General features: G+C 38.0%; 1 protein-coding gene across 1 annotated transcript; it reads right to left on the reverse strand.

The window, feature by feature from the left end:
* Positions 1-238: 238 nt before the first annotated feature.
* Positions 239-23408, reverse strand: LOC126076237 (C-type lectin domain family 4 member A-like). Its single transcript, XM_049884815.1, has 6 exons — positions 23312-23408; positions 20547-20663; positions 17642-17743; positions 2372-2523; positions 1540-1655; positions 239-380 (listed from the first exon to the last, which is right to left on the reverse strand). Exons 1-6 carry the CDS (start codon positions 23406-23408, stop codon positions 239-241), a joined length of 726 nt encoding a protein of 241 aa, XP_049740772.1.
* Between the last annotated feature and the right edge of the window lie 211 nt (positions 23409-23619).

Consider the following 23619-nt stretch of genomic DNA (forward strand, 5'->3'; position numbering starts at 1 on the left):
TAAAAGGGGTCTCTAGTAAAGCCTCTGAAACATGGAAAATGCTCAATAGATGGGTGTTTTATGGATGAATGAATGTGTGAACTGATTCTAGCTTAAGTGGAATAGGTGACAGCCTTCTGAAAAATCCTGTGGACATCCCTCACACAAGATTTACACACGTATGAACAAAAAGAGAAAATTAGATATTCCTCTCATGGTAGATGCCAATCCAACCACATGTCCATGGAGAATGTTCCATTCATAAGTAGATCTTCATCATCTCACAAATTGACTTTTGAGGCATATCACAAGAGGCAGCATTCCAGCCCCATTTTCCATTAAGAAAACTTATAAAAACACAATGCTCTTTATGATTATTGGATTCACCAGGATGCCAGAATCTGAAAGAGAGAAAAACAATGAGGCTACTTCTTCAAACTATGCTTTGAATGGCTTAGAGACTAAAGGGGCTAGGGTGGAATAGTGTGAGGTTCAAGTCAGATACATCCAATCTCACATTTAAAATGCCTTTATTCACTTATATGGTAAACATTGTTTTCTACTGGAAAACAATGACATTTGTCTTTCAATCTGTCAAACTTAGCTAAAAAATTCATGTCTCTTTTCTGTATCATGTACTGACATGATATAGGATATAGGAAGTCAATTTAATAGACATTATTAAATAATTACACACATGTGTAGAATCTTAGAGATATGGTTAAAAATATAGATGAACAATAAATGTGGGCACATAGATATTCCGTGTAAGACAATGGGTTTAATAGAAGATGCTGCCTCCTTTTGCAAAACCCTCAAGTTTAAGCAACTTCTGCTTCATCTATGTCACTGATATTGCTCTTGAAAACTGTGCTCACATCACCCAGTATTCTGCCACCTTAAGCAATTCAGAACACGTTAAACATCCTTCTACCAGCTATCCCAGAGGCTCTCATCTACTTGTTTATCCTTCTGTCCTGTTCCCGTGGGTCTACCAGTCCCATAGGGCTTCCTTAAGTAATTAAAAGATTTCCCTCTGGTTCCAAGTATCAATACACTTTGTTCTTTATGCACTGCTTTTGAAGTCTGCAGAACTAGTTAAGATCTCTGTATCTGTTCCTTCCTCCCGATTATCATGGACAAGTAATTTAATTTCCCTGAGTCTCAGGTTTCCTATCTAAAAAATGGAGATTGAGTACCGTGCATATGTATTTTACACAGGTGATATGAAGACCAAAGGTGGTAATATATTCTAATGTACTTTAAAATTCTTTAAAAAACTACATAAATAGTTGTAATAAGATTATCAGAATTTAATATTTTTGCTTTATGACAAATATTAAATCTTATTAATTAATTATGATCTTAAATGACATGAATTTTCTGTTTTATTTAGACATATAAAGTGGTTAAAAGCACAGATATCGGTATCAAATGGACCTTGGTTTAGAAAAAAAATAAAGTTGTTTTTTGTTGCTGTTGCTGTTTAATAGTAGCTGAGAGATGGAATAGCTCAGTATGGCTCAGGATTCAGGGTTCTTTATTGAATTCTATACTCACGTGATATTTATTTTGTATGATGACTGATCTACCCATTGCCACTGGTACATCCATTTGGGTTCTGACAGCCCCATGTAGTAAGCAGACTTTCTATCCAGCTTCTGAGTTATGAATAGCTGAGAGAAGAAAAGAAAGGACTCAGAGACTGTAGAGTACTTACGCTGTACTGAGTTTCTCACGGCCTTTGAGAAAAGAGAAGAAAAGAACAGAAACCAGGAAAAATCATATGGCCTCTGACCATGAACACAGGACTTCTGTGACTGAGCAGGGCAGGATCAAATACATCACTTATAAACCCAAGGGAGAGTCCTAACCATGATCAGACTGAATTCTATCTCATACCCACTTTCATGCTTTTCTTCTCTAAGAAATGGTGTTCTTCAAAGTTGTGCATGAGACAATGTTCACAGATTTAATAACTTTTTCTTTCATAACTTCAGAGATGCTTTAACTTCATTTCTGTCAATTGTGATTCTCAAGGTTCAACTTTATTTCTCTATTCCACTTAATACCCCTTCTTTGTTAAATAGTGAATGAAGTATAAGACATCTACTTGTTGAAAGAACAAACTGATATTTCAGACTGAAATTTTCTCATCCTTCCACTCACCTCCCACATGTTACATCTTAAATGCCCCAATTTCTTTTGAGGAAGGTTTTATTAAAGCAGGAAGAAGCTGTAGAGCATAACGGCTTAGGAGACTCTCCTATTTGCTTTCCTAAAAGCCTTCTGCCACAGCACCAACATCCCAGAACAATAAAACCTCCTCTCAGCCAACAGAAATGGACAAACCCCAGGCAGGGCTCCTGCTTCATGGTCCATTAGAAAGTACCTGTTCCTCCTCGATGTTGATCACCAGGAGATGAGCTCCCATCCCAGTGCAGCTCTTCTCACTCTCAGCCCAAGTTTTTGCTTCAGAAGAAATGAAGTAGCAGCTGGTATTAGATACCATCCAATTCTCTGGGCAGCAACCCCAACCGTTCCCTGTATTGGGAAGAGGGACATACAAGTGCAATGTAAGCAAAGTAATTTTTAAAGTGTTCGTAGTATTAAAATAAAGCACCAAAGGAGACTGCTGCTTTTGGGAAAATGGAGTAGACATAATTTTCCCTACTCTTCTCACTAAGTACAACTAAACATTCTTGACATAAAATTTTAAAAAAGTCTGTAAAAGACAGCAGACTTGCTAGGGACCTTGGGACCTGAGGAATGACACACTGGTGAGTTCCCAGCAGTTTCTCTTTGCCGCATAATCCCAGACTTTGAGCTGAACATGCAGTGACCCAGGAACATCAACAGGGGCAGACAAAAAAAAAGCAGGGCACAAAAAGTGCCTTCTTACTGTATCCAAAGAACTATGAAAGGGGCAGTCTAGCAAGACATAAAACTTCTAGACAATAACCACTCTATTACCACCAAAGATCACAGAGGAGCAGGTGGGGGAGGGGGAGGAGGACTGTGACCTCCATTTCAGTGAAGGATAAATGTGAAGCCAGCCTTCCACCCTTGTGAGGCTGTAATAAGGTGCCCCCAGACCCCCACCAAGGTGGTGTCAGAGAAGGTCAAGTAGGGAGTGAGATATTTATTTCCATAGTCAGTTAGGAGACCTCCCTACCCTGCACTGTCACTTCAGATCATGTGGGGAACCTGGACTTCCACTACAACCTGGCAGTAATGAGGCACCCCTCCAGTTACTCACTGAGTTGGTGTCAAAGAAGGCCTAGGGAAGAGTCAGGACTTTTGCCATGCCCAGCAGTAAAGTGAATACGCTCACAGCAATATCAGTGGAGACCACATGGAGAGCAGAATTTCCACTCTCACCCAGCAGTAATAAGGATCCCTCACTCCTTAGATGTCAACACAGGCTGAGTGGGGAACCTGAAATTCTACCACCATCTGGCAACAACAAGGTAGAGGCCCTTTATCCCTGTCAGGTAGTGTCAGAAAAAGTCAGCTAAAAAAGACAGTTTAAATAAGATTTACAGATTCATAACATAAACTTAAAATATCCAGATTTCAATAGAAAAGTGCTCATCAAACCAAGACCAAGAAGATCTCAAGCTAAATGAAAAAAGATAATCAATAGATGTCTTCTTAGTTATCCAGTGCTGCTATAACAGAAATACCACAAGTGAGTGACTTTAACAAACAAAAATTTATTTTCTCACAGGCCAGAATTGTCAATTCAGGGCATCATTTCTAGGGCAAGGCTTTCTCTCTCTGTCAGTTCTGGGGGAAGGTCTTCTATCTTCAGCTTCTGTTTCCTGGTTCCTTCCAGCTATCCTTGCAGCTTGGCATCAATCTTTCCCCATCTCTGCTTGCTTGTTTAATCTCTTTTATATTTCAAAAGATATTGACTTAAGAACAATCTACGCTAATCCTGCCTCATTAACATAACAAAGACAACTCATGCCCAAATTGGATTATAACCACAGGCATAGAGATTATGATTTATAACACATATTTTTCAGAGACACAATTGAATCCATAATAGATGCAAAGACCAAGATGACAAAAATGTAGAATTATCTGGCAAAGATTTAAATGCAATCATGATTAAAAAAAAATTTTTTTTCAATAACAGAGTATGAAAGAAACAGAAAGACTCAGCAAAGAAATAAAGACATAGACGATATAAAAAAGGCCTAAATGAAATTTTAGAATGAAAAAATACAGTAACCTAAATAAGAAAAAAAAATTCAGTGGTTGGGCTCAACAACAGAATGGAGACAACACAGGAAAGCATTGGTGAAATGGAGGACAAAAGTATAGAAATTTTCTATCCAAACAGCAGAGAGGAAATGGAATGAAAAGAACAGAATCTCAGGGACCTGTAGGACTAACAAAAGATCTAACATTCACACTATCTGAGCCTCAAAAGGAGAGGAGAAAGAAGATGGGGCTGAAAAACACTCAAAGATATAATGGCTGAAAATGTCCTAAATTTGGAAATCAACATAGGCCTGCAGATTCAAGATGCTGAGAGAACCCCAGAGAGAATAAGCCCAAAGAACTCCATGCCAAGATCACCATATTTAAACTTCTGAAACTTATAGCAACCATTTAATTTATCAGTAGCCTATCTTCTACCAAAAAGAACATGAGGTAAACTATTGAATATCTAGCAAAACACTTGAACCCTATTAAAGCCATAGTCATGCAATTAACCCTGGGGTTTCCTTTATATGCTCATTGGCAAGTCCAACTTCCAGTATTCACTTCTCTTCCTGGAATCTATCCAGAATCATCAAGTAGAATTAAAAATAAAAGCATTTTTGTTGAAATTCCAAATTATTTTTAAAGGCTTTCTAAATTAACCAAGTTTTGCACAAGAGCCCTGTGAAAAAAACTTTGAAAGCAGCCAGAGAAAAACAACACTTTATCTATAGGGAAAAAACAATTAGAATGATAGAAGATTTCCCATCAGAAACTATGGAGGCCAGAACAAAGTCGCACAATATTCTCCAAGGGCTAAAGAAAAGAAGAAAATCCAGTATTCTACACCTAGCAAAAATATCTGCCCTGAGTCTGCTTCCTGAGGATCAAAGTAATATATACAAGCACTTTGAAAACTGATGTGATATAAAATGTGAGAAACAGTTACCATAACTGTTATTATTATGTTTCCTCCTCACCATGAGATCATCTGCACAGGGAGAGAATTCAGTCCCAAAGGATGTCCAGAATGGTGGGAAAAAATCTCTTAACTAAGTAACCAGACTCTCAGAGGACACAGAAAATGCCATAAGGAAACCAGTAATTGGGCTGCTTCACACAGAGACTTTTGTGTGAAGGATGATTCTTGAGCTTCATAAGTGGCACTAAGTTGTCACAAGAGGGGTGAGAGTCCTTTGACAACCAGAAATTCCAGAGAAAGAGGATAAGAAGCAGCAAAAGCACTCACTCTCTTGACATAAGTCAGCTCAGAAAATAACCATGTAGATAAATCAAATTTGTAGGAAGAACTCTATGGCAAAACAATAACAGGAAGAGCAGCAAGATTTCTCAACAGATTAAAAAACTCACCAGAAAGATACTGCCATGGAGCCGATGGTAAATGGGAACAACAATTTCATTATGATTTTTAAAACAAGCAACTTATTGAGGCTTGAGGCTATCGCGTCTATGAAGGTCACAACATAGAAATAGAACTAGGGGAGATATAATAAGACAATAAAACCAAAAACCAAACCCATTGCTGTCAAGTCGATTCCAACTCATAACAACCCTATAGGACAGAGTAGAACTACCTCATAGGGTTTCCAAGTAGCACCTGGTAGATTTGAACTGCCAACTTTTGGTTACCAACTGAACTCTTAACCATCATGCCCCCAGGGAAAAAAATGTGAACAGACACAACTCAGGAAAGAAGTAAAAGCAAAACAAAACCATGACAGAAATGAAGATCAAATTGAAAGAAGCACAATGGTGAAAAGAAGCACTATGAAAAAACACAATAAAGGATGCTAAGGCAATATTTGAAGAGATAATTAGCTGAAATTTTTTTCCGAAATGATGAACAACATTCATCTACAGATTGAAAAACATTAAATGGACTCCAAAAAAAAGAATAAAAGAAACTACATCTCAATAAATTGTCTAGAAGTGGCAGAAAAACAAAAACAAAGAGATAATCTTAAAAGCAAACAAAGAAAAAGGCATACAGACTTGAACAACAAATAGATTGGCAGCTGACTTCTCAAAAACTAGAAAAAGCCAGAAGAAAGTAGAACGTTATCTTCAATACACTGAAAGAAAATAAATACCAATCTAGAATTAAATCCTAGGGGACAATGCCACTCGAGAAGAGGTCAAACTGAAGATATTATCAGATGAACAAAATAGAGTTTCCAAAAGGAGACATAAAGGATTTACTTTTGGCAAAAAGAAAATGAACTCAGTTGAAAGGCATGAGATGGAAAGAAGAAAGGAAGGAAGAAAAAAGAAAGGAAGGAAGAAGCCAATGAACAAACAAAGGTCAAAGAAAATGATAACTATATGGATCAATTTCAAAGAAAGTTGACTATAGTTTAAAATAACAAATGTCTTATGTTTGCACTCAACGAATGCAGAGGAGCACTTGTTTAAAATCCAACATTCATTCATGAGTTAAATTAAAAAATAGACTCTTAAGAGTCCCTGAGTGGTGCAAGTGGTTAACATGGTCAGCTGCTAACCAAAAGTCGGAGGTTCCAACCCACACAGAGGCACCTCAAATAAAGGCCTGTTGACCTACTTCCATAAAATTAGCTACTGAAAACCCTATGGAGCACAGTTCTACTTTGACACAATATGAAGTTGCTATGAGTCAGAATCAACTCATGGAAACTGGTTAACCAGCAATAGGGGAACTTCATTAATATGATAAAATGCATTTCCAAAAGATCTACACCAATCATTGTTATTAATGATAAAATATTGAAGCTTTTCTTTGGAAATCAGGAACAACATGAGGGTGCCTGCTATTATTTCCATATCAATTTAACATTGTACTGAAGGTTCTGGAATCTCTGGGTGGTGCAAATGGTTAATGTGTTTGGCTGCTATCTGAAAGGTTGGACGCTCAAGTCAGATTCCTATACATCAACAAAGGGAACTTCAAAAAGGATATCAGGGAAACAATATCATTTATGCTAGCCCCTAAAAACACAAAATATTTAAAAATAAACTTAACCAGGGATGTAAAAGACCTATACAAAAAAAACAACAAAACATATTACAGAGGCAGAGCCAAGATGGAGGAATGGACAGACACTTCCGGCGAGCCCTCTTTACAACAAAGACCCGAAAAAAACAAGTGAAATGAGTATATTTGTGACAGGCTGGGAGCCCTGAGCTTCAAAGGCAAGCATGACAATGAACTGAGGGGTAAGGGGAGGAAGAGACTGCTCAGAAGTGGAGAGGAGTTACTGGACCTGAATCGTGGGGAGCCCTGAGGCACCATTCCCGGAGGGGCGGTGGTGGCGGAGGTGGCTGGCTGGTACTAGCGTTCGACCGCAGTTTCCTCAGGGAGAAGCAGCCCGCCACACACTCCACTGACACCTACAGAACCTGAGAAGAATGGCTCTCTCGGCAAAAGCTAAGTACTTGCGTATATTTTAACGCGCCACCCCCCCCCACCCACAAATCGGCTTCAGCGGCTGAATTCCCTGAGCCTGAGATAGGCCCTGTTGAGCACCTAGAGCCATCCTCCTGGCCTTAGGAAAGGAAAAAATTTGCATTTGGGGGAAAAGATAATTTGCTAGCTCCACTATCCAGGGGAGCTCAGGACAGAAGCACATACTGTCCAGGCATAAACCGTCCATGGACATTGAGGACCTTTCCCTTCTGCATGGACATGTGTGGGCCTATTTCAGGAGAATAGGCCCTCATTAGCAGACTCCAACCATTTCAGCTATGTGGTGGAGAGGTGGGTGTTTGATGTTTGACATTGCTTTGCCTGTTAAACAAGGTCCCCACCTACCGACATAAGGGACCTGAGTGCTGGTAGCTCCACTCAGGTCACCCAGCCACCCACGTCACGAGTTCAAAGATAACTAGTACCTCCCAGTCCTTACAACCAAAAACATTGGGTGCCCATGGTCCATCTGCAGAACCTGCCCACCTGTACACTCTAGGGAACAGGGACACGCTTTCTTCAGAGACACTCGGGGGTTGGTTTTCAGCCCCCTACATTGTTCAGAGCATGACCCCCTGCTGCAATCAGATACTGGTATATAAATCAATCACCCCTGCCCCTCTGAGACTGTAGGACAGAGCCTGTACCACACACTTGATGATCAGCTACCTGGAAACCTGAGCTGAATTCATACAAGAAAACTGAAGGGACTCCTAGACTTATACACCTGATAACAGCTCCAGCCATCTGGGGACAGGATACCAGAGCTCCAAAGGTGAAAATAATCAAGCTAGCTCACTCAAGCAATCCATAGGGGTATATCAAAACAAAAAAAAAAGCAAGAAGCTATGACACAGCAAGCAAGCATAAATGAATACAATAACTTATAGATGGCTCAGAGACAACAGTCAGTATCAAGTCACATAAAGAAGCAGACCATGATCACCTCAGCAGGCTCTCAAAACAAAGAATCCAGGGATCTTTTGATGAAAGTACATTCCTGGAATTACCAGATGCAGAATACAAAACTTTAATATACAGAACCCTTCAAGACATCAGGAAGGAAATGAGACAATACACAGAACAAGCAAAGGAACACACAGATAAAGCAATTGAAGAAATTAGAAAGATTATTTAGGAACGTAATGAAAAGTTTAATAAACTGGAAAAATCCACAAACAGGCAGAAATCAGAAATTCAGAAGATTAACAATAAAATTACAGAAATAGACAACTCAATAGAAAGCCAGAGGAGCAGAATTGAGCAAGTAGAAGCTAGAATTTTGGAACTCGAAGATAAATCACTTGGCACTAATATATTTCAAGAAAAATCAGATAAAAGAATTTTTAAAAAGGAGAGCCAATAAGAATAAGCTTGGACTACTCGGCAGAAACCATGCAGGCAAGAAGGCAATGGAATGACATATTTAAAAAATTGAAGGAAAAAAATTGCTTGCCAAGAATCATATATCCAGCAACCCTGTCTCTTAAATATGAAAGTGAAATTAAGACATTTCCAGATAAACACAAGTTTAGGGAATTCATAAAAACCAAACCAAAACTACAAGAAATACTAAAGGGAGATCTTTGGTTAGAAAATCAATAACATCAGGTATCAACCCAAGGCTAGAACACTGGGTAGAGCAACCAGAACTCAAACCAAACAGAGAAATCCAAAAAAACAAAGCAAGATTATATTAAAAAAAAAAAAAGCTCAAAACAGGGTAACAGCGATGTTATTACATAAAAGAAGACAACATTAGAATAATAAAGAGGGACTAAGAAATATAATCATACACCTTCCATATGGAGAGGAAGATACGGCATACAAAGAAATAAAAGTTACGTTTAAAATTAGAAAAATACGGGTGAATAATAAGGTAACCACAAAGGAAACAAACTACCTACTCATCAAAATAAAATACAAGAAAAAAAATAAAGACTCAGCAGAAACAAAATCAAAAACAACAAATATGTGGAAAGGACACTATACAAAGATAATCTACTCAGCAAATAAAATTAAGTGGGAAAAAGAAGCTGTCAACAACACACAAAAAAAGACATCAAAATGATAGCACTAAATTCATACCTATCCATAATTACCCTGAATGTAAATGGACGAAATGCACCAATAAACAGAGAGTGGCAGAATGAATTAAAAAACAACATCTGTCTATATGCTGCCTACAAGAGACACACCTTAGACTTAGAGACACAAACAAACTAAAACTCAAAGGATGGAAAAAAATATATCAAGCAAACAACAATGAAAAAACGCAGGAGTGGCAATATTAATTTCTGACAAATAGACTTTAAAGTTAAATGCATCAGAAAAGAAAAGGAAGGACACTATATAATGACTAAAGGGACAATACACCAAGAAGATATAACCATATGAAATATTTATGCACCCAATGACAGGGCTGCAAGATACATAAAACAAACTCTATCAGCATTGAAAAGTGAGATACACAGCTCCACAATAATAGCAGGAGACTTCAACACACCATTTTCGGTAAAGGACAGGACATCCAGAAAGAAGCTCAATAAAGACATGGAAGATCTAAATGCCACAATCAACCAACTTGACCTCATAGACATATACAGAACACTCCACCCAACAGCAACCAAGTATACTTTCTTTTCTAGTGCACATGGAACATTCTCTAGAATAGACCACATATTAGGTCATACAGCAAGCCTTAGCAGAATCCAAAGCATAGAAATATTACAAAGCATCTTCTCTGCCCATAGGGCCATAAAAGTGAAAATCAATATCAGGAAAAGCAGGGAAAAGAAATCAAACACTTGGAAGCTGAACAATACCCTGCTCAAAAAAAGACTGGATTATAGAAGGCATAAAGCATAGAATAAAGAAATTCAGAGTATCCAATGAGAATGAAAACACTTCCTATCAGAGCCTTTGGGACACAGCAAAAGCAGTGCTCAGAGGCCAATTTATATCAATAAATGCACACATCCAAAAAGAAGAAAGGGCCAAAATCAAAGAACTATCCCTACAACTAGAACAAATAGAGCAACAAAAGAAACCCACAGGCACCAGAAGAAAACGAATAATAAAAATTAGAGCTGAACTAAATGAAATAGAACACAGAAAAACAATTGAAAGAATTAACAAGACCAAAAGCTGGTTTTTTGAAAAAATCAACAAAATTGATAAACCACTAGCCAAACTGACAAAAGAAAAACAGGAGAGGAAGCAAATAACCCAAAAAGAAATGAGATGGGCAATATTACAACAGATCCAACTGAAATAAAAAGAATCATATCAGATTACTATGAAAAACTGTACTCAAACAAATTTGAAAACCTAGAAGAAATGGATGAATTCCTAGAAACACACTACCTACCTAAACTAACACAAACAGAGGTAGAACAACTAAATAGACCCATAACAAAAGAAGAGATTGAAAAGGTAATCAAAAAACTCCCAACAAAAACAGCCCTGGTCCGGACGGCTTGACTGCAGAGTTCTACCAAACTTTCAGGGAACACTTAACACCACTGCTACTAAAGGTATTTCAGAGCATAGAAAAGGACGGAATACTACCAAACTCATTCTATGAAGCCACCATATCCCTGATACCAAAACCAGGTAAAGACACCTCAAGAAAAGAAAATTATAGACCTATTCCTCATGAATGTAGATGCAAAAATCCTCAACAAAATTCTAGCCAATAGAACTCAACAACATATCAAAAAAATTATTCACCATGACCAAGTGGGATTCATACCAGGTATGCATAAAAAAAATTTTTTTTATGCAGGGATGGTTCAACATTAGAAAAACAATTAATGCAATCCACCACATAAATAGAACAAAAGACAATAATCACATGGTTTTATCAATTGATGCAGAAAAGGCATTTGACAAAGTTCAACAACCATTCATAATAAAAACCCTAAGCAAAATAGGAATAGAAGGAAAATTCCTCAACATAATAAAGGGCATTTATACAAAGCCAACAGCCAACATCATCCTAAATGGAGAGAGCCTAAAAACATTCCCGTTGAGATTGGGAACCAGACAAGGATGCCTTTTATCACCGCTCTTATTCAACATTGTTTTGGAGGTCCTACCCAGAACAATTAGGCTAGATAAAGAAATAAAGGGCATCCAGATTGGCAAGGAAGAAGTAAAAGTATCTCTATTTGCAGCTGACATGATCTTATGCACAGAAAACCCTAAGGAATCCTCAAGAAAACTATCGAAACTAATACAAGAGTTCAGCAGAGTATCGGGATACAAGATAAACATATGAAGAAGAGGAAATCACCAAATCAATCCCATTTTCAGTAGCCCCCGAGAAGATAAAATACTTAGGAATAAATCTTACCAGAAATGTAAAAGACTTATACAAAGAAAACTACAGTACACTTCTGCAAGAAACCAAAACAGACTTACATAAGTGGAAAAGCATACCTTGCTTGTGGAAAGGAAGACTTAACGTTATAAAATGTCTATTCTATCAAAAGCAATCTATACATTTCATGCAATTCCGATCCAAATACCAATGACATTCTTTAATGAGATGGAGAAACAAATCACCAACTTCATATGGAAGGGAAAGAGGCCCTGGATAAATAAGGCATTACTGAAAAAGAAGAACAAAGTGGGAGGCCTTAATTACCCGATTTTAGAACCTATTATACTGCCACAGTAGTGAAAACAGCCTGGTACTGGTACAACAACAGATACCTAGACAAATGGAACAGAATTGAGAATCCAGACATAAATTAATCTACATATGAGCAGTTGATATTTGGCAAAGGCCCCAAAACAGTTAAATGGGGAAAAGACAGTCTTTTTAACAAAAGGCATAACTGGATATCCATCTGCAAAAAAATGAAAAAAGACCCATACCTCATTCCATGCACAAAAACTAACTCAAAATGGATCAAAGACCTAAATATAAAATCTAAAATGATAAAGATCACGGAAGAAAAAATAGGAATGTTAGGAGCCCTAACACATGACATAAACAGTATACAAAACATTATTAAGAATGCAGAAAAAAAAACTAGATAACTGGGAGCTCCTAAAAATCAAACACCTATGCTCATCCAAAGACTTCACCAAAAGAGTAAAAAGACTACCTACAGACTGGGAAAAAGTTTTTAGGTATGACATTTCTGATCAGTGCCTGATCTCTAAAATCTACATGATACTGCAAAAACTCAACTACAAAAAGACAAATAACCCAATTAAAAAATGGGCAAAAGACACTTCACTAAAAAAGACATTCAGGTAGCTAACAGATATATGAGGAAATGTTCACGATCATTAGCCATTAGAGAAATGCAGATCAAAACTACAATGAGATTTCATCTTACTCCAACAAGGCTGGCATTAATCCAAAAAACACAAAATAATAAATGTTGGGGAGGCTGTGGAGAGATTGGAACACTTACACATTGCTGGTGGGAATGTACAATGGTACAACCACTTTCAAAATCGATTTGTCGCTTTTTTAAAGAGCTAGAAATAGAACTACCATACGATCCAGCAAATCCCAATCCTTGTAATATATCCTAGAGAAATGAGAGCCTTTACACGAACAGATACATGCACACCCATGTTTATTGCAGCACTGTTTACAATACCAAAAACATGGAAGCAACCAAGGTGCCCATCAACAGATGAATGGATACATTATGGTATATCCACACAATGGAATACTACCCATCGATAAAGAACAGTGAGGAATCTGTGAAACATTTCATAACATGGAGGAATCTTGAAGGCATTTTGCTGAGTGAAATTAGTCAGTTACAAAAGGACAAATATTGTATAAGACCACTATTATAAGAACTTGAGAAATAGTTTAAACTGAGAAGAAAACATTCTTTTGTGGTTACGAGAGGGGGGAGGGAGGGAGGTGGGAAAGGGGTACTCACTAATTAAATAGTAGATAAGAACTACTTTAGATGAAGGGAAAGACAACACACAATACAGGGGAGGTCAGCACAACTGGGCTAAACCAAAAGTAAAGAAGGTTCCTGAATAAACTGAATGCTTTGAAGGCCAGTGTAGCAGGGGAAGGGGCTTGGGGACCATGATTTCAGGGGACATCTAAGTCAATTGGCATAATAAAATCTATTAAGAAAACATTCTCCATCCCACTTTGGTGAGTGGCGTCTGGGGTCTTAAACACTAGCAAGCAGCCATCTAAGATGCATCAATTGGTCTCAACCCACCTGGATCAAAGGAGAATGGAGAACACCAAGGTCACAAGGTAATTATGAGCCCAAGAGACAGAAAGGGCCACATGAACCAGAGACTACATCATCCTGAGACCAGAAGAACTAGATGGTGCTTGGCTACAACCAATGACTGCCCTGACAGGGAACACAACAGAGAACCCCTGAGGGAGCAGGAGAGTAGTGGGATGCAGACCCCAAATTCTCATAAGACCAGACTTAATGGTCTGACTGAGACTGGAAGGACCCCGGTGGTCATGGCCTCCAGGCCTTCTGTTGGCCCAGGACAGGAATCATTCCCAAAGCCAACTCTTCAGACATGGATTGGACTGGACAATGGGTTGGAGAGGGATGCTGGTGGGGAGTGAGCTTCTTGGATCAGGTGGACATTTGAGACTATGTTGGCATCTCCTGCCTGGAGAGGTGCTGAGAGGGTAGAGGGGGTTAGAAGCTGGCAAAATGAACACAAAAAGACAGAGTGGAGGGAGAGAGTGGGCTGTCTTATTAGGGGGCTGTCTCATTAGGGGGAGAGCAATTGGGAGTATGTAGCATGGTGTACATAATTTTTTATGGGAGAGACTGACTTGATCTGTAAGCTTTCACTTAAAGCACAATAAAAATTATTTTAAAAAATACACACTATTACAAGAAACCAAAAGATACCTGCATAAATGGGAAAACACACGATACTTATAGATAGGAAGACTCAATATTGTGAAAATGTCAATCCTAACCACAGCAATCTACGGAAATAATGCAATCTCGATCTAAATACCCACAGCAGTCTTTAACAAGACAGAAAAACTAATCACCAACTTTACATGGAAAGGAAAGAGACCCCAGATAAGCAAAGCAGTGTTGAAGATAAAGAACAAAATAGGAGGCCACACACTACCTGATCTCACAACCTATTCTACAGCCACAGTAGTGAAAACACCCTAGTACTGTTACAACGGACACATAAACCAATGGAACAGAATCAAAAACCCAAATGTAAATTCATCCACGTATGGTCAGCTGATCTTTGACAAAGGACTAAAGTCCATTAAATGGGGAAAAGACAGTCTTTTCAGCAAAAAGCCCTGGCAAAACAGGATGTCGATCTGTGAAAAAAAAAAAAAAAATGAAACAGGACCCATACCTCACACCAGACAATGAAGCTAACTGAAAATGGATAAAGACCTAAGTATAAAACATAAAATGATAAAGATCATAGAAAAAAAATAGAAACAATGCTACAGGTTTTAATACATGGCATTAATACAATGAAAACCATAACTAACCATGCACAAACACCGGAAGATAAACTAGACAACAGGGAACTCCTTAAAATTGACACGGTCATCAAAGAACTTCACCAAAGCTGTAAAATGAGAACCTACAGACTGGGGAAAAAAAAACGTGGCTACAATACATCCTACAAGGATTGATCTCTAAAATGTATAGGATACTTCAGCACCTCAACAACAACAACAAAAAAGCCAAATAATCTAATTAAAAAATGGGCAAAGGATATGAACAGACACTTCACCACAGAAAACATTCAGGCAGCTAAAAGACACAAGAGGAAATGCTGGTGATCATTAGCCATTAGAGAAATGCAAATCAAAACAACAATGGCATATCATCTCACCCTGACATTACTGACACTAATAAAAAAAAAAAAAAAAAAACAGAAAATAACAAAGGTTGGAGAGGTTGCCAGGAGATTGGAACTCCTATGCACTACTGATAGGAATGGAAAATGATGTAACCACTATGGAAAACAATATGGTACCTCCTTATAAAGCTAGAAATAGAAATATCATAAGATCCAGCAATTCCACTCCTAGGTATGTATCCTACAGAAACCAGAGCCCTCACTCAAACAAACATATGCGCACCCATGTTCTTTGCACATTACTCACAATGGCAAAAGGATGTAAACAACCTAAGTGCCCATCAACAGATGAATGGATAAACAATTATGGTACTTACACACAATGGAGTACCACCTAATGATAAAGAACAATGATGAATCTGTGAAACATCTCACAACATGGATGAATCTGGAGGGCATTACGCTGAGTGAAATAAGTCAATCCCAGACAGATATTGTATGAGACCACTATTACAAAAACCCAAGAAAAGGATTACACACAGAAAAAAATCTTTGATGGTTATGAGGGAGGGGAAGGGTGGAGAGGAGAAATCACTAACTACATAGTAGACAAGTTAAGTTAGATGAAGGGAAGGAAAACAAACAATATACGGGAAGGCAGTAAAACTTGGCCAAGGCAAAGTCATAGAAGCCTCCTAGACACATCCAAACACCTTGAGAGACTGAGTTACTGAGGCTCAGGCTGGGGACCACGATTTCAAGGGATATCTAGGTCAATTCGCGTAACATACTTTATTAAAAAATGTTCTACATTCTACTTTGGTAAGTAGCGTCTGGGGTCTTAAAAGCCTGTAAGTGGCCATCTAACATACATCTATTGGTCCCATCATATTCGGAGCAAAGGAGAATGAAAAAAAAAAAACGAAGACACAAGGAAAATATTAATCCAAAGGACCAATGGACCACATGAACTACAGCCTACATCAACCTGAGCCCAAAAGAAATAGATGGTGCCTGGCTACCACCACTGACTATTCTGACAGAGATCACATTAGAGGGTCCTAGACAGAGCTGGAGAAAAATGTAGAAGAAAATTCAGATTCGCACACACACAAAAGAAGACCAGCTTACTGATCTGACAGTGACTGAAAGAACCACTGAGACTATAGCCCCCAGATACCCTATAACTCAGAGCTGAAGTTACACCCAAAGTCTCCACCTTTCAGCCAAAGATTAGATAGACCTATAAAACAAATAACACACGTGAGAAATGTGCTTCTTAATTCAATCAAGTATGTGAGACCAAACGGGAAACACCTGCTCAAAAGCAAAGACAAGAAAGCTGGAAGGGACAGGAAAACTGGACATACGAACATGGAGAACCAACGGTGGAAAGGGAAAGGGGAAGAGTGCTGACACATTGTGGGGACTGCAACCAATGTCACAAAACAATTTGTGAATACATTTTTTAATGAGAAAGTAATTTGTGTAGTAAACTTTCACCTAAAACACAATAAAGTTAAAAAAAAAAAAAAAGAATCCCAAGACAGATTCAATTCCCCCAGTTAAAGTTAAGTTAAAATATGAGGTAATAATGGCTTGAAATTCATGTCGGCTACACCAAAAAATATAATGATCTGCTCTTTTTTTATAAAGCTTAAGGTGTTAAAAAAAATAATTCACGTCCTTAATAAAATCATTATCCTCATCATAAAGCAAAACTAAATTGGTAAAAATGAGAAGTGTCTCTCTCTTCTCAATGTATTCAATTCCAGTTACCAGCGGTAAAACCCTATAAAAGCCATTTTATGCATTCTTCCATAAATGTTTTGTGAGCATTCAATAAGTTTCCTTAAAGTAGAAACAGATCAGATATTTTAGGAGAGAGTATTGTTTTAACTGATGTGTGCAGGACAGCAGGTGTAAACAGAAATTTCAGAAGGAAGAGAAGGCTGAAGAAATTCAGAAATATTGCAATCTTTCACACTGAGGCTGTATTTTATTACACAAATTAAAGTTATACATACACAAATTTTAAGTCCCATATATTTTTATACTTGTAGCTTAAAATGATCATGAGACTCAACTTCTTAGGGTCATCTATCTGATTAAGGATACTTAAACAGTAAAGAAAGCAAATAAATTATACACATTAATTTTTACCTTCCACATTCAAATTTGTTTTCTCACATATCGAATTTTCAGGAAACACTTCTTTTAGATTCTTTATTTCTTTAAAAAACTGAGAATACCTTTGAAAGAAAACTGGAAAAGAGAATAAAGACCATTCACTTTCGTGGTAGTATCATGACTTTGCTCCTAATTGTTACTTTCTTAAATTCTGTATAGAAATCAAAACCTACAAAGGCCCAGTTACTTGAGCAGAGGAACCCTGGCTGTGGAAAAAATTTCCCCTCACTCTACCATCAACATAATCCTAATCCTACTGATTTTAAAGCCATGGATTCCTCCAGGAATAGCTGAATGATCCATAGTTGAAAGAGCACATGACTGTTTTATGAGAATGGATCTGATTACATTTTAATACTAAGAGTACAATACAGGCAAAGGCTAAGCCTGGGGATGGGAGGGAAAGGAGGCAAAGAGAAAATGCTCAAAAAATATACCTATTTGAGGATACAAACTCCATGAGTCTTTGAGGGGAACAATTCATCTAATTCTGAGGAATTTTGAGTTAGCTTGAAGAATGGGGAATCAGAAAAGGATACATCAACACTGATCAGAAGAACATTACCCTCTTCCTCTCCTTTCCTCTCGCCATCCCAACAGGCTCTTATTCCCCAGCATACCAACATGCTCAAGTCTCTCCAATTAAAAACTCAATTACCTCCCCCTCTAGAAACTGACTTTTCTCTCTTCCAACCCTCCTAACCTTCCATTTGCTCTTTGACCCACCAAATTCTGACTTCTGCTTCCAGCATTCTACTAAAATCACCCTTGCAATGGTTTGTCAGTAATCCCTTAGAGGATGTGTCCAAAGGCCACTTACTAGTCTTCTTCCTACTTGACCTCCCTGAATACTTGATCCCAGTTCACTTCCCCCTTATCTCTTGGCGCACGACTCTTTTCTGGCAGGTTTATCTCTCTTGCTGTTGCTTCTTACATTCTTTTAAAAGCTCCTCTTCATCTATTCACCTCCATTAAAATGTAGCACTCCCCAGACTTCCAACCTTATCCCTCTACTCATTCTAAATCCTCTTCTTGAGTGATGTCATGTATTAATGTTGCTTCAACTGCTAACTATATGTAAATGACTTCTAAGCTCATGTCTCTCTCCTGAAATTCAGACAAATATGTCTCCCACTAGAAATGCCCATTTGAGGTTCCCACAGTCATATAAAACTCAACATGCCCTAAACTTAAGTCACTATCTTCCACCTCAAACCTGCTACTCAATCTATACTGTCTACGTCTTTCAATAACATCATGATTTCTATGTTGACCAAAGCAGAAGCTGCGAGTTACACTTTACTTCTCTGGATCACTTATTCTCCAAATCTAAATATTCATCAAGCCTCTACTTCCTTCTCACCCCAGTCATCTTTTTCTTCACTAAGATCCTCTTCTTTCTCTTCACTGGTACTAGCCTTAGGTCAAAAAGAAAAAAAGCTCTCACTATTTCTCCATTGGATTGATGAATTAGCATTATACTTGTTCTCTTTGCCTCCAATTTTATCCATGTATTCATTTTCTTCTGCCAAAAGCTTATTTCTATAAGTCATGTCTGATTATATCACTTCGTTCCTTAAAATTCTTCACTGGATCTACATGGCTGTGACACACCGCAAGAATTGCTACAATTCTCTATCCTTCCTTGTAGCCACATCACTTTGCAATGTGACTTCACAGCTTTTCCCGTCAAGAAATGATGTTTATTTCTTCACAACTTGGATCTGGGCTGGCATTATGACTTCCTTTGGCCAATAGAACATAGAAATAAAAATGTGCCAGTTCCAAGCCTAGACTTTAAGAGGCTTAGTTTACTTTTACTTTCATTCTTGGGAGCCTGAAAGTTGCTATGTGAAGAAGCCCAGGCCAGCCTGGTGAATAATTGCCCTGCTATTGCAGCCAACATCTAGCTAAGCCTCAGAAGCTGAGTTGCCTAGGTGACTGGCACCTGACAATGTATGCATGAGTGAACTCAGCCCAGCCCAGAAGAGCCTCCAAGCTGAGCCCAGCCCTAATTGTCAACCCACAAAATCATGACTTAAAGAGTTGTTGTTTTAGTCCACTAAGATTTAGATTGGTTTATTAGGCAATAAAACATAAATGATATAATAACCTTCAGGAAAAAATCCAGACTTCTTAGAATGGTGCACAACACTCTACATTTTCTGAGCTTACTTATTTCTCCCATCTACAACTTCACCTCTAATAGTTCCTCCCTTAGCACTATATGTTTCTTCCACCCATATTTATATTCCCAAAAATATACACACAGCTTCTTTTATAATGTGCTCTACACTCCCTTCTTAACTAAGCCCAGATGTCAACTCCTTTAGGAAGCCTAGCCCAGCCTCCTGTAATTACTTCCAGTAAACACTTACCATATAACATTATAACCACTGGTTCATTTGACTACCTCTAGCACCATTCCCTGCAGTTCTTGAGACCCAGGGCTATGGCTATGGCTGGCCTCTCTGGCTGGCATAATGCGTGACATACAGTAGCTGCCTATCACTGCTTATTGAATGACAAAATATACTGGCTATTATATCTTTTAAAAAATTAGATAAACTCTTATAGCCAAAGATATGCAGAAATTCACCTATTTGCTAAATTATCTTTTAGAACTCACAAAAAAATAAATAGGCTGAAAATGCAATGGGGATTCAAACCACTGACCTTTCAGTTAGCACCTTTCCATTGTAACCACTGCACCACCAGGGCTCCTTAAAATTCCCAGTAAACTCCCACTAATTATGTATCCCCCAGAGAAAACTTCTCCACAGTTTTGGATAAACCCATTGTTAAATGTCAGTATCTAATCGACACCCTCTGTTCGTGTAAGGCAGACATTCCTTACTGATTCAGGCGGCACACTTACTGATAAAAGCAGTAAAGGATGAGATTGCCAATAGCAGCAGAAGTATCAACAATGAGGCAAGAAGCTGCTTGGGAAAACCAGGATTACTTTGCTGAGGGCTGGTTTTCTCTTTGGGAGCTGCAGGAAAAATCAAATTAGATCCATCAGTTATAAATTCTGTTCCTGCTCCCTTTTCTTCCTTTTCTTGGATGACACACAGTTACTAACAATATGACATTTGAAATAATAATAATATAAAAAGGAATGTGAAGGAAATAATAATCTTCACTGTAGAAACTTTAGAAAATACATAAAAGCCCAAATTCCTATTATTGACAGATAACTATTATACTTTGCTCTCCATCCTTCCAGCAATTTTTAAAGCATATGTACCTATATGCACATTTTCCCACATAATTGACACACCATAAATACTGATATCAAGTCCACTGTTTTCCTTTACACTATACCATGAACATTTTTACCACCACATTTTCTTCTTTAACACTATTATGGTCACATGATATTTTGTTATATATTTAAATAACGCTCTAAACTGTTTACATTTTTAACCACCTTAAATAATGCTGTTGTTGTTGTTAGTTGCTGTTGAGTAGATTCCAACTCCTGAGGACCCCATGCATGCAGAGCAGAACTGCTCCATAGGGTTGTCATGGCTGTGACCTTTCAGAAACAGATTGCCAGGCCTGTCTTCCAAGGTGCCACTGGGTGGACTCAAACTGAAAACCTCTTGCCTAATAGTCAATCACTTAACTATTTACACCACCCAGGGACTCTGAGTAATGCTACAGGAGATAAATCTTTATAATCATTCCTGATCATTTCCTTACGATAAGGTCAGTTTGTTTTAGGTCTCACTTCATAGTTAAGAATTACTTTCTGAAAGTTATATTGTCAAGTTGGGAGAGGAGGACCTCAGTATTGTATAATGTGATCTCATATTTAGAAAAAAATACATATACGTATTTATGTATATTTATGCCTGAAAGGATATACACGAAAATGTAAATGTTTATTTCTGGATGGTAAGATTAAGTATAATTTAAATTTTTGTGTACCTCTAGCTGATAATTTTTTCTATAGTGAACATTATTAAATGTATAATACAGAATGGACCAACAGAAGAACAAATCTGTCTTGGAAGAAGTACAGCCAGAATGTGCACTGGAAGAAGTATGGCGAGACTTCATCTTCGTATTCTTCGGACATGTTATCAGGAGGGACCAGTCCCTAGAGAAGGACATCACATTGCTAAAATAGAAGGTCAGCCAAAAAAAAGAAGACTCTCAAGATGTATTGACACAGTGGCTGTAACAATGGGCTCAAACATAGGAATAATTGTAAAGATGGTGCAACCTGGAAATTTTTCTTTCTGTTGTGCATAGGGTTGGTATGAGTTGGAACTGACTCCATGGCACCTAACAATAACAATAATAACAAAATAAAAAAATGATAAAAAGTCTTTAAAGAGGGAAAAAGAGTATCCCTTCACACTTGCTCATATCTCCAGGGAAATGTTTTTGAAAAGCCTGAGCAATCCTGACCCTCTCCCATAATTTCTTGTAGTATCTATGCATTTTTTTTAAATCTCTTTTGCTCTGTATCTAAAAAAATATACTTGCCACTCAAATTACATTTTATCAACTCCCAAGTCTAATTAATTGAGTCTGTCTTGGAGATACAATATGCAATGGATTTTCTGATTTAAGAAAATTTTCCCTGCAGATTTAACGCACTTGATTTCTTTGTTAGGCTTTCTAGTCGTTCATCTACAATGTTCTTTGTTTCCCTTCAGTCCAGAATTAAAAAGCACACCCTCAACATTCTTCACCCAAAGTGCACTAATACATCAATAACTCCTGTGTAGGCCGGACACGGTTCATGAGCTGGACCCAGTGATTGGACCCCAGCGCCACTGAGCCTTGGAAGGCACAGAAGCACAATTCCTCAGAATCATTAGTGCTTTCATTAGCATGGGACTGTAGTTGATTTCTGACACCTTAGTTTTCTCATAGTTACCAGAGTTAAGGCTAAAGACAGGGTCATCTTATCTTTTTTCCCCCATCATTTTACTGCACAACTCCTTAACGACTTACCTAGAGGCAATTCAGTCTTATAGGAATCCTCAGTGTTTCCAGTCATGGCCAGTCACAGAACCAGCAATTAACATCACTGTCTTAGTTACCTACCTAGTGCTGCTATAATAGAAATACCACAAGTGGATGGCTTTAATGAAGAATAATTTATTCTTTCACAGTCCCGGCAGTTACAAGACTGAATTCAAGTTGACAGCTCCAGGTGTAGGCTTTCTCTGTTGGCTCTGGGTAAAGATCCTTGTCATCAATCTTCCAATGCTCTAGGAGCTTCTCAGTGCAGGGACCCCAGGTCCAAAAGACATGCCCTGCTGCCAGCTCTGCTTTCTTGGTGGTAGGAGGGCTCTCTGTTTGCTTCTCTCTTTTATATCTTAAAAGAGATTGACTTAAAATACAATCTAATCTTGTAGATTAAGTTCTGCCTCATTAACATAACTACCTCTAATCCTGCCTCATTAACATCATAGAGGTATCATTAACAACACATAGGAAAATCGCATCAGATGACAAAATGTTGGACAATCACATGTATTGGGAATCATGGCACAGCCAATTTAACACACATTTTGGGACACAATTCAAACCATAACAATCGTCTATGTCTCATTTATAATACCTTCTCTTCATTCTTCATCTCATCACCAACTCTGACCACCAGAAAACATTTCTTACCTGCAGGACGCTCTGTGTTGGCACCTGAGGTGTTGGATTCATTTTTGAACTTCACTTCAGCATAAGTGATGTTAGTAAAAGTGCTCTCCGAAGCCATATTGAGAAGAAGTCTTTTGCTTTCTTCAGAAAATTTGTTTCATCCCTTCCTTAAAATATCTTAAAAATGAGAACAAACATGATGCTAAATTGCGATACTTTCTATCACTCAACTACATGAGGGAAGAGGTCCCAAATGGGCAAGTACCCCTGAGAAGTATCCCGTGAAAACTAAAAACATCAATATGAAGACAGTCCACAGAGGCCCAATC

The sequence above is a fragment of the Elephas maximus genome, chromosome 4, assembly GCF_024166365.1.
Source record: "Elephas maximus indicus isolate mEleMax1 chromosome 4, mEleMax1 primary haplotype, whole genome shotgun sequence".
NCBI classification, from domain to species: domain Eukaryota; kingdom Metazoa; phylum Chordata; class Mammalia; order Proboscidea; family Elephantidae; genus Elephas; species Elephas maximus.